Raw genomic sequence first — 13,090 nt, forward strand, 5'->3', positions numbered from 1 at the left:
AGGATAGGAGCGGACGTAAAACGTTCTTTTAGAAGATCAAAAGCTCCCTGGGCGGAACCGGACCACTTAAAACACGTCTTGACAGAAGTAAGAGCTGTGAGAGGGGCAGCAACTTGACCGAAATTACGAATGAAACGCCGATAGAAATTAGCGAAACCTAAGAAGCGCTGCAACTCGACACGTGACCTTGGAACGGGCCAATCACTGACAGCTTGGACCTTAGCGGAATCCATCTGAATGCCTTCAGCGGAAATAACGGAACCGAGAAAAGTAACGGAGGAGACATGAAAAGAGCACTTCTCAGCCTTTACGTAGAGACAATTCTCTAAAAGGCGCTGTAGAACACGTCGAACGTGCTGAACATGAATCTCGAGTGACGGAGAAAAAATCAGGATATCGTCAAGATAGACAAAAACAAAAATGTTCAGCATGTCTCTCAGAACATCATTAACTAATGCCTGAAAAACAGCTGGTGCATTGGCGAGACCGAACGGCAGAACCCGGTACTCAAAATGCCCTAACGGAGTATTAAACGCCGTTTTCCACTCGTCCCCCTCTCTGATGCGCACGAGATGGTAAGCGTTACGAAGGTCCAACTTAGTAAAGCACCTGGCTCCCTGCAGAATCTCGAAGGCTGATGACATAAGGGGAAGCGGATAACGATTCTTAACCGTTATGTCATTCAGCCTCGATAATCCACGCAGGGGCGCAGAGTACCGTCCTTCTTCTTAACAAAAAGAACCCCGCCCCGGCCGGAGAAGAAGAAGGCACTATGGTACCGGCGTCAAGAGACACAGACAAATAATCCTCGAGAGCCTTACGTTCGGGAGCCGACAGAGAGTATAGTCTACCTCGAGGAGGCGTGGTCCCTGGAAGGAGATCAATACTACAATCATACGACCGGTGAGGAGGAAGGAGTTGGCTCGGGACCGACTGAAGACCGTGCGCAGATCATGATATTCCTCCGGCACTCCTGTCAAATCGCCAGGTTCCTCCTGAGAAGTAGGGAGAGAAGAAACGGGAGGGATGGCAGACATTAAACACTTCACATGACAAGAAACGTTCCAGGATAGGATAGAATTACTAGACCAATTAATAGAAGGATTATGACATACTAGCCAGGGATGACCCAAAACAACAGGTGTAAACGGTGAACGGAAAATCAAAAAAGAAATAGTCTCACTGTGGTTACCAGATACTGTGAGAGTTAAAGGTAGTGTCTCAAATTTGATACTGGGAAGATGACTACCATCTAAGGCAAACATGGGCGTAGGCCTGTCTAATGGTCTGAAAGGAATGTTATGTTTCCGAGCCCATGCTTCGTCCATGAAACAACCCTCAGCCCCAGAGTCAATCAAAGCACTGCATGTAGCACCCGAACCGGTCCAGCGTAGATGGACCGACATAGTAGTACAAGATCTAGATGAAGGGACCTGAGTAGTAGCGCTCACCAGTAGCCCTCCGCTTACTGATGGGCTCTGGCCTCTTACTGGACATGAAATAACAAAATGTCCAGCCACTCCGCAATAGAGACACAGGCGGTTGGTGATCCTCTGTTCCCTCTCCTTATTCGAGATGCGAATCCCTCCCAGCTGCATGGGCTCAGTCTCAAAGCCAGAGGGAGATGGTTGCGATGCGGAGCAGGGAAACACCGTTGATGCGAGCTCTCTTCCACGAGCCCGGTGACGAAGATCTACCCGTCGTTCTATGCGGATGGCGAGAGCAATCAAGGAGTCCACATCTGAAGGAACCTCCCGGGAGAGAATCTCATCCTTAACCACTGCGTGGAGTCCCTCCAGAAAACGAGCGAGCAGCGCCGGCTCGTTCCACTCACTAGAGGCAGCAAGAGTGCGAAACTCAATGGAATAATCCGTTATGGACCGTTCACCTTGGCATAAGGAAGCCAGGGCCCTAGAAGCCTCCTCACCAAAAACTGAACGGTCAAAAACCCGAATCATCTCCTCTTTAAAGTTCTGGAATCTGTTAGAGCACTCAGCCCTTGCCTCCCAGATAGCTGTGCCCCATTCTCGAGCCCGGCCAGTAAGGAGTGAAATGACGAAAGCAACCCGAGCTCTCTCTCTAGAGTATGTGTGGGGTTGGAGAGAGAACACAATCTCACACTGCGTGAGAAAGGAGCGGCACTCAGTGGGCTGCCCGGAGTAGCAAGGTGGGTTATTAACCCTGGGTTCAGGAGGCTCGGCAGGCCAGGGAGTAACAGGTGGCACGAGACGTAGACTCTGGAACTGTCCAGAGAGGTCGGAAACCTGAGCGGCCAGGTTCTCCACGGCATGGCGAGCAGCAGACAATTCCTGCTCGTGTCTGCCGAGCATGGCTCCTTGGGATCTCGACGGCAGTGTAACGAGCGTCTGAAGTCGCTGGGTCCATTCTTTGGTCGGTTCCTTCGGTTATGCAGGTGAAGGAGGACCCAAACGCGACTTAACAGAAACAGAGTTTATTAATGCTCAAATCCGAATAACTGAAATCCTCTAGACAGTAGAGGGGAAAACAACTGGAGAAGCGGCCACAGACTGCAGGTCGCTTCGGGTAGGCGCAGGCCGTAGTCAAACTGAGACACCTGCTCACACGCAGCGTCTGAAGAAGGCACAAAACACGACAGGACAGGGTGATACACAATCACGGCAAAAAACACGACAGGACAGGGCGAAACGCAATTACAGCATGGAATACAAAACAAGGAACCGACGGAACAGGGACGGAACACAAAGGAATAAATAGGGAGTCTAATCAGGGGAAAGGATCGGGAACAGGTGTGGGAATTAAATGATGATTAGGGGAATAGGAACAGCTGGGAGCAGGAACGGAACGACAGAGAGAAGAGAGAGCGAGAGAGTGAGAGAGGGAGGGGGAGAGAGAGGGATAGAACCAAACAAGACCAGCAGAGGGAAACGAATAGCATGGGGAGCACAGGGACAAGACATGACAATGAATGACAAACATGACATATGTTCCCAATTCATAATCTTTAAAGATGAATCCACGTGATGCAAGCTACAGTGTGTTTCCACCTTGCGCATCAAAACCTTTCAGTTTTTCTGTATTGTATGACAATAATTCAATGGTCTACGCTTTCCAGTCTCACTATTATCTTCCAGATCAAACCCACAAAGATTCACTCGTTGTCCTTTTTTATCTCACTCGTTCACTTCTCCCTTTCCACCTCTGAAACATTTCTGAAGCTCTGCTCTGATTTTTTATTTATTTTTTAAATCAGATTTTCATTCCCATTGTTCATATTGCGTCAGGGATATGGGGTCAACTTCAAGCAATCCAGGAAGTTTAACAGACATTCCAATTCCAATTGTCCAGAATGCTTCTCTATGAGAAAACAGTTAGAATTGGAATTTCAGGTTACTTCACGAAATCAAACCAAATTGAAAATGACCCCAACCCTGTACAACACTCAACACTCTCGCTAAAGGAGTAAGCCGCCATGTTTTGTTCTACCACGGCTACTGCTCTCTCACGTGTCCTGCAGGGTTGGGGTCAATTCTCATTCAGTTCTGTCAATCCAAGAAGTAACTGTAAATTACAGTTTTCCTACATTTGTCTCTATAAGCAAGTTTCCGACAACCTTTTTATGTGAGTAAAGTACGTCGGATAAAAACAAATTCACAACATGGAAACAACATATTTTGTCGGTAAACTTTCCAAATGTCAACAAAACAAAATACTCGAGACAAGACAGGATCTTTTTGTGTCTGTAAAATAAATTAAGCTAGAAATGGAAATGCTTAAATTAATTAATTTACTAACCAAAGTTAGTAAAATAAATTATACGATAAATGGTGGTGGAAACGATTTTATGACTGTTGATACAATAACCGTCATATGAAAGTAAACTTGGAGTCATGACATGATATGTTGTGTGGTCGTCCCACTACGACTCAGGAAACCATGCCGTTTATTAGGCTACAGATCTGTTGTGTGGTCGTCCCACTACGACTCAGGAAACCACGCAGTTTATTAGGCTACAGATCTGTTGTGTGGTCGTCCCACTACGACTCAGGAAACCATGCAGTTTATTAGACTACAGATCTGTTGTGTGGTCGTCCCACTACGACACAGGAAACCATGCAGTTTATTAGGCTACAGATCTGTTGTGTGGTCGTCCCACTACGACACAGGAAACCATGCAGTTTATTAGGCTACAGATCTGTTGTGTGGTCGTCCCACTACGACACAGGAAACCATGCAGTTTATTAGACTACAGATCTGTTGTGTGGTCGTCCCACTACGACTCAGGAAACCACGCAGTTTATTAGGCTACAGATCTGTTGTGTGGTCGTCCCACTACGACACAGGAAACCACGCAGTTTATTAGACTACAGATGAAATAAGTTATGATGAACTTCACAGGGGGGTGAAAGTTTACGGTGACGAGCTTGATGCTGATTTACAATAAATATCCAGGGACTTATTCATGGTGACATGATGATCGATGCTTGGCTGCCATTTTGACAAATTAAAATAATCTCGCTCTTTTGTCCGTAGTAATCTCATCATGTAGACTTGTCTACCCACATCGTATCTACGAACTGTTGGCTCGAGCACACCTGCCAATATCAGAGGGGGCACATTGACTATATAATGGAAACCATCAGTTGAAAATTATATGGAAACACATTTAAAACCTCTTAAGGATCGGACCCTGTTTTTCAATTTTCACCTGTAATGACATCTTTAAAAAATATATATATATATTTCACCTTTATTTAACCAGGTAGGCTAGTTGAGAACAAGTTCTCATTTACAACTGCGACCTGGCCAATATAAAGCAAAGCAGTTCGACACAAACAACGACACAGAGTTACACATGGAATAAACAAACATACAGTCAATAATACAGTAGAACAAAAGAAAGCAAAACGTCTATATACAGTGAGTGCAAATGAGGTAAGATAAGGAAATAAATAGGCCATGGCGGCAAAGTAATTACAATATAGCAATTAAACACTGGAATGGTAGATCGGCAGTAGATGAAGAATGTGCAGGTAGAGATACTGGGGTGCAAAGGAGCAAAATAAATAAATATATGGCTGTAGCTCAGTAGAATTATATGGAAACCCATTTAACTGATATTTTTTAAATTCGGTACGGACTTTTATCCGCAACAAGTCAACTTGATGGGAAACTGATCTCTGGTGGGGGAACTATGCACGTTTTTTATTAATATAGATTTTAGAATATTCGCATGAAAATCTGTCGCCAATTGGATGGAAACCTGGTTCATGAGACACATTTGAATTGAAATTAGATTTGAAACGGATTGACTCCAACCCATGTGTCCTGCTGCCCTCCCAGCTTGATAACACAACTCCTTCTTTTGTGTTCTGCTGCTCCTATTGTGTAACAGGGCTGCCAGGTGAGTAATATAATATAATAATAATAATAATATAATAATCGAGGACTCTGCCCTGTTAGTTGTTTGTCTCTTCAGATCACATCCATCTGTCAAAGAGAGATAGAAGTGACATTCATCTTCCCATTTCTGTTGTCTTTTATTTTGTCCAGACTTCTCTGTGAGCTAACTGGTGAAAGTGTACCTTTGTTAGGTTCTACACAACACCAGATTTCCATAAGCAAGACATTCACATAGGACACTATGTAAAACGGGGCCTTTTTGTTCTTTCTTCCCCCGAAGTACACAGCAGGAACCTTTAACTCTCTCTCTCCCTAACACACACACACACACACACACACACACGCACACACACACACACACACACACACACACACACACACACACACACACACACACACACACACACACACACACACACACACACACACACACACACACACACACACACACACACACACACACACACACACACACACACACACACACACACACAGTCCATGTTTGTTGTGTATAGGTCCTTGAAGATCGTACGTGAGCAGTATTAAATAGTTAAACCATAGCTTCGTCTGAGGTTCGTGGTATAAATCATGATAATGAGGGGTCGGAACCTGATGTAAATCAGTGAACCCTCGCAACACGTCAAACCAATCAAATGCCTTGTTCCTCCGAGTGCCGTAGTAAAGACTAAACGTGACAACAAAACAACCACGGGTTTTCAAACCATTTTAGAACGTTTGCAGTGCGCTGCTTTTTAAACAATTTTAGAACGTTTGCAGTGCACTATTTTTCAAAACATTTTAGAACGTTTGCAGTGCGATGGTTTTGAAACCATTTTAGAACATTTGCAGGGCGCTGGTTTTCAAACCATTTTAGAATGTTTGCAGTGCGCTGGTTTTCAAACCATTTTAGAATGTTTGCAGTGCGCTGGTTTTCAAACCATTTTAGAATGTTTGCAGTGCGCTGGTTTTCAAACCATTTTAGAATGTTTGCAGTGCGCTGGTTTTCAAACCATTTTAGAATGTTTGCAGTGCGCTGGTTTTCAAACCATTTTAGAATGTTTGCAGTGCGCTGGTTTTCAAACCATTTTAAAATGTTTGCAGTGCGCTGGTTTTCAAACCATTTTAAAATGTTTGCAGTGCGCTGGTTTTCAAACCATTTTAGAATGTTTGCAGTGCGCTGGTTTTCAAACCATTTTAGAATGTTTGCAGTGCGCTGGTTTTCAACCCATTTTAGAATGTTTGCAGTGCGCTGGTTTTCAAACCATTTTAGAATGTTTGCAGTGCGCTGGTTTTCAAACCATTTTAGAACGTTTGCAGTGCGCTGGTTTTCAAACCATTTTAGAACATTTGCAGCTCGCTTCTCTGTTGTTTCGAGATGAGTTAAAGCTGCAGCGAGAAGGGATAAATGGTCTACAATGCTGGCTTTGTGGGGGATGTTTCTGAAGTGATAATTGGCTGTAAAAGCTAGCATGAGGGACAACAAGTGGCTAGCCACAATAAGGCTTGTTTTAAGAAAAGTCAACTAAACTTGTAAGCTACCTAGGTATAACTAACTAGCTAGCTACTAGTTAATACATTTCTCTCACGATTATAAAGCCAGCTAAATTTTAATAAAAACAGCATATTATTGACCTAAAAGGTTAGCTGTGTTAGCCCAGTCACTAGCTTATTCAGGGTCAGTGATATATAGAGCAACCATGTTCTGTCTATCGATGGGAACAACTAGAATAATTTTTCAAGCAAATTAATTCAATAAATTAAAATGAACGTCATAAAATGTTAGCTGTAATGCTAATCTCCTGTAGTTTAACTGTTAGCTGTAATGCTAATCTCCTGTAGTTTAACTGTTAGCTGTAATGCTAATCTCCTGTAGTTTAACTGTTAGCTGTAATTCTAATTTCCTGTAGCCTAAATGTTAGCTGTAATGCTAATCTCCTGTAGTTTAACTGTTAGCTGTAATGCTAATCTCCTGTAGTTTAACTGTTAGCTGTAATGCTCTGTAATGCTAATCGCCTGTAGTTTAACTGATTGCTGTAATTCTAATTTCCTGTAGCCTAAATGTTAGCTGTAATGCTAATCGCCTGTAGTTTAGCTGATTGCTGTAATTATAATTTCCTGTGGCCTAAATGTTAGCTGTAATGCTAATCGCCTGTAGTTTAACTGTTAGCTGTAATTCTAATTTCCTGTAGCCTAAATGTTAGCTGTAATGCTAATCTCCTGTAGTTTAACTGTTAGCTGTAATGCTAATCTCCTGTAGTTTAACTGTTAGCTGTAATGCTAATTTCCTGTTGCCTGACTTTCATCTCCTTATTGTCATACTGTACCTACATTACAAGGGTTGGATTTGCACTAAACAATTGTATATGTCAGCACTTAAAAGGCATGTACACAATCTGATATATGATTCACCTCATATACATTGTCTAATGTTTTAAATTTACAACATAGAGCTCAACATGTAAACCATGTGTGAGTTTGAGCTATTCTCTGCTTCAGATGACAGATGCCCATAAGGCCAGCAATGCCATCATACTGTAGGTCTATGGCTGCGTTGGCGGTGCATGTCATATGATAAACTGCAAAATGGATTCACATGGCTGATATACTGAGAGTGACAATCAAATCAAAACAGATTAGAGATCTTAAAACTAGACAAAACATGAATTGTTAATTTGATGATACAACACATAAACACAGACACATTACAGGCAGAAACCCTTCCCCTATATATTGCATGAGTGTGATACGTGATGAATCAACATTGACACTAGTTCATTTTGAATAATAGTTTTAACAAATTAAACAAGTTTAAACACTTCACATCAAATAATCGACACTTCATCACTTTCATCAACATTTACAAATAAGATAACTGGTATGTGAAGATTAGACATTAGTGTAAACAACAACAGATAACTGGTATGTAAAGATTAGACATTAGTGTAAACAACAACAGATAACTGGTATGTAAAGATTAAACATGTTAGTGTAAACAACAACAGATAACTGGTATGTAAACAACAACAGATAAGATTAAAGATTAAACATGTTAGTGTAAACAACAACAGATAACTGGTATGTAAAGATAAGACATGTTAGTGTAAACAACAACAGATAACTGGTATGTAAAGATTAGACATGTTAGTGTAAACAACAACAGATAACTGGTATGTAAAGATTAGACATGTTAGTGTAAACAACAACAGATAACTGGTATGTAAAGATTAGACATGTTAGTGTAAACAACAACAGATAACTGGTATGTAAAGATTAGACATGTTAGTGTAAACAACAACAGATAACTGGTATGTAAAGATTAGACATGTTAGTGTAAACAACAACAGATAACTGGTATGTAACGATTAGACATTAGTGTAAACAACAACAGATAACTGGTATGTAAAGATTAAACATGTTAGTATAAACATTAATATATAATTGAGCAGTAACAAGTCGTCTGTTATTACTAAAGCCTCATTTCAGATGAACAACATAAAACTGCATACCAACGTTGTTCCACTGATCCCTGATCTACTGGCTGAGCAGATTTCGATTCCAAGCCCAGCAATAAGCACAATTGATTGTCATCAACTCAACTAGATTTGATAAGTTGAATCAGGTGTGTTATTGCTGGGCTGGAACAAAACCCTCTACGTCCAGCAGACCTCCAACAGAGTTGGATGGCTCCAGTAATAGGTTCATACATTGTGTTCGACTGTATTTTTTATATATTTTATTTGACCTTTATTCAACTAGGCAAGTCAGTTAAGAATAAATTCTTATTTTCAATGACGGCCTAGGAACAGTGGGTTAACTGCCTGTTCAGGGGCAGAACAACAGATTTGTACCTTGTCAGCTCAGGGATTTGAACTTGCAACCTCCCGGTTATTAGTCCAACGCTCTAACCACTAGGCTGCCCTGCCATTTGCTAACATACTGTAGGTAACCCTAGACATATAACCCAAGGCATGTATACCCTTAGTCTCTTGTGCCATTCTTTGGGACTTCTCTCTTCACCTGCAAACAGGCTTTCAAAGCTTTCCATAGCTGAGGACAGAAAACATTAGTCAAATTAGACACCACTGTTATATAAAAGGCCACTCTAAAATGATTCTGTTCACCAGAAAACTGAATGTTTATTTCTCTACCCGGGTCTCCCAGCCTGTAATCTCACTAACTCGCTAACCAATAGGGTTGGAACGTTACAATGTCAGTGTGTTGCTCTTTCCCGAAGTCTGGATCTCGTTCATTTCACTCATCGTTCAAGTGTTTGTTCTGTCTGCACGCTTCACACCAGAAATACACGCTTGATCAATATCGCCTTCATGCTAAAATGTCCCTAACGAGGGCGTCATTAACTACTGTAGGAACCTACTGTGCTTTTAGTGATTTCTAATCTGTGTGTGTTCGTGTGTGTGTATGTAAGTAAGCATGTGGGTTGTGTATGTTGATATGCGTATGAGCAAGTGTGTGTGTGTGTGTGTGTGTCTGTCCGTCTGTGTCTGCGTGTATAGCTGGGCTTTTTTACATATGAGAATGTGTATGAGCAAATGTGTTAGTGTCTGTGTGTGAAGTACCAGGAATAAAAGCTAATCTATATCCTCTTTCTCTCTCCCTCTCTCTATCCCCCCTCCTTCCCATCTCATGTCTATTTTCTCTCTGTCCTCTCTCCTCTCTCTCTCTCTCTCTCTCCTCCTCTGTCTATTCTCACTCTGTCCTCTCTCTCTCTCTCTCTCTCTCTCTCTCTCTCTCTCTCTCTCTCTCTCTCTCTCTCTCTCTCTCTCTCTCTCTCTCTCTCTCTCTCTCTCTCTCTGTCTCTCTTCTCCCTCTCTATTCTCTCTCTCTTTTCCTCTCTCTCTCTCTCTCTCTCTCTCTCTCTCTCTCTCTCTCTCCTCCTCTCTCTATTCTCTCTCTGTCTTTTCTCCTCTCTCTCTTCTCCCTCCCCCTCTCTCTCTCTCTCTCTCTCTCTCTCCTCCTCTCTCTATTCTCTCTGTCTTTTCTCCTCTCTCTCTTCTCCCTCCCTCTATCTCTCTCCTCCCTCCATCCAGACGATGAGCAGAAGGATAAGTCTCTGTCTCACCACACCATCCAGCAGCTGATCATAGAGAAGGACCAGGCTCTTTCAGACCTCAACTCTGTAGAGAAGAGTCTGGCTGAACTGTTCAGACGTTACGAGAAGCTGAAGGACGTCCTCGAGGGCTACCGCAAGGTGGGTACACACAGAGAGACACATACCAACACACAGACACATGGACAGACACACACAAACACCAACCAACCTTACTACCGCACACACTGCTAATGGCTGTCCATGTAGTGGTCCTGTGTAGCTCAGTTGGTAGAGCATGGCGCTTGTAACGCCAGGGTAGTGGGTTCGATCCCCGGGACCACCCATACGTAGAATGTATGCACACATGACTGTAAGTCGCTTTGGATAAAAGCGTCTGCTAAATGGCATATATTATTATTATTATATCGACGATGACATTTGTCTGCTTGCTGTATCCCTTCTAGTGATATAGTAGATGCTCTTATCTAGAAACACATCCAATCTGTGCATTCAACAGAATTAGACCAATCACAAAACAGGATCTTTGCAAGTGAAAACGTTCTATCTCTCTCCTTTACCTGTCTCTCAGAATGAGGAGGTGCTGAAGAAATGCGCTCAGGAGTATCTGTCCAGGGTCCGTAAGGAGGAACAACGTTACCAGGCCCTGAAGATTCACGCCGAGGAGAAACTAGACAAGTGAGTGCACCTCGCACACTCTGGTTGCACTCACCGTGACATTCAACGCATGTTAGACCTCATACGTGTTCAACCGAGTCAAGTCAAACTTCATTTATAGTGGATTGTCTCAATACACTAAATTAAATCAAAACAGAAAGATATAGACAACAACAGATATTATAGAATCTCAACCAGCCTACTGTGATGCAGTTACTTGTTGTTGATAGAGGTGATCAGATGATCACCATGACACTAACATCCTGTATGTTCTCACCATGACTCTAACATCCTGTATGTTCTAACCACCATGACACTAACATCCTGTATGTTCTCACCATGACTCTAACATCCTGTATGTTCTAACCACCATGACACCATCCTGTATGTTCTACACCATCCTGTATGTTCTGACCACCATGACACTAACATCCTGTATGTTCTGACCATGACACTAACATCCTGTATGTTCTGACCATGACTCTAACATCCTGTATGTTCTAACCACCATGACACTAACATCCTGTATGTTCTAACCACCATGACACTAACATCCTGTATGTTCTGACCATGACACTAACATCCTGTATGTTCTGACCACCATGACACTAACATCCTGTATGTTCTGACCACCATGACACTAACATCCTGTATGTTCTGACCACCATGACACTAACATCCTGTATGTTCTGACACTAACACCACCATGACACTAACATCCTGTATGTTCTAACCACCATGACACTAACATCCTGTATGTTCTGACCACCATGACACTAACATCCTGTATGTTCTGACCACCATGACACTAACATCCTGTATGTTCTGACCACCATGACACTAACATCCTGTATGTTCTGACCACCATGACACTAACATCCTGTATGTTCTGACCACCATGACACTAACATCCTGTATGTTCTGACCACCATGACACTAACATCCTGTATGTTCTAACCACCATGACACTAACATCCTGTATGTTCTAACCACCATGACACTAACATCCTGTATGTTCACCACCATGACACTAACATCCTGTATGTTCTAACCACCATGACACTAACATCCTGTATGTTCTAACCACCATGACACTAACATCCTGTATGTTCTAACCACCATGACACTAACATCCTGTATGTTCTAACCACCATGACACTAACATCCTGTATGTTCTAACCACCATGACACTAACATCCTGTATGTTCTGACCACCATGACACTAACATCCTGTATGTTCTAACCACCATGACACTAACATCCTGTATGTTCTGACCATGACACTAACATCCTGTATGTTCTGACCACCATGACACTAACATCCTGTATGTTCTGACCATGACACTAACATCCTGTATGTTCTAACCACCATGACACTAACATCCTGTATGTTCTGACCACCATGACACTAACATCCTGTATGTTCTGACCACCATGACACTAACATCCTGTATGTTCTGACCACCATGACACTAACATCCTGTATGTTCTAACCACCATGACACTAACATCCTGTATGTTCTAACCACCATGACACTAACATCCTGTATGTTCTGACCACCATGACACTAACATCCTGTATGTTCTAACCACCATGACACTAACATCCTGTATGTTCTGACCACCATGACACTAACATCCTGTATGTTCTAACCACCATGACACTAACATCCTGTATGTTCTAACCATGACACTAACATCCTGTATGTTCTGACCACCATGACACTAACATCCTGTATGTTCTAACCACCATGACACTAACATCCTGTATGTTCTAACCACCATGACACTAACATCCTGTATGTTCTAACCACCATGACACTAACATCCTGTATGTTCTAACCACCATGACACTAACATCCTGTATGTTCTGACCATGACACTAACATCCTGTATGTTCTGACCACCATGACACTAACATCCTGTATGTTCTAACCACCATGACACTAACATCCTGTATGTTCTGACCACCATGACACTAAC

General features: G+C 42.4%; 1 protein-coding gene across 8 annotated transcripts in view; it reads left to right on the forward strand.

Annotated features, from left to right (window-relative positions):
• tacc2 (transforming, acidic coiled-coil containing protein 2) overlaps nt 1–13,090 on the forward strand; it is an 88,611-nt gene that overhangs the window by 68,761 nt on the left and 6,760 nt on the right. For 7 of the 8 annotated variants that reach the window (XM_046368455.1, XM_046368453.1, XM_046368448.1 and 4 more), the window contains 3 exons: nt 5,375–5,383; nt 10,431–10,591; nt 11,022–11,128. In XM_046368455.1, the coding sequence (XP_046224411.1) occupies nt 5,375–5,383; nt 10,431–10,591; nt 11,022–11,128 (277 nt within the window). The remainder of the gene's footprint in view (nt 1–5,374; nt 5,384–10,430; nt 10,592–11,021; nt 11,129–13,090) is intronic. The other variant, XM_046368449.1, reaches the window with a different exon arrangement.

The sequence above is a fragment of the Oncorhynchus gorbuscha genome, linkage group LG11, assembly GCF_021184085.1.
Source record: "Oncorhynchus gorbuscha isolate QuinsamMale2020 ecotype Even-year linkage group LG11, OgorEven_v1.0, whole genome shotgun sequence".
Lineage (NCBI taxonomy): Eukaryota > Metazoa > Chordata > Actinopteri > Salmoniformes > Salmonidae > Oncorhynchus > Oncorhynchus gorbuscha.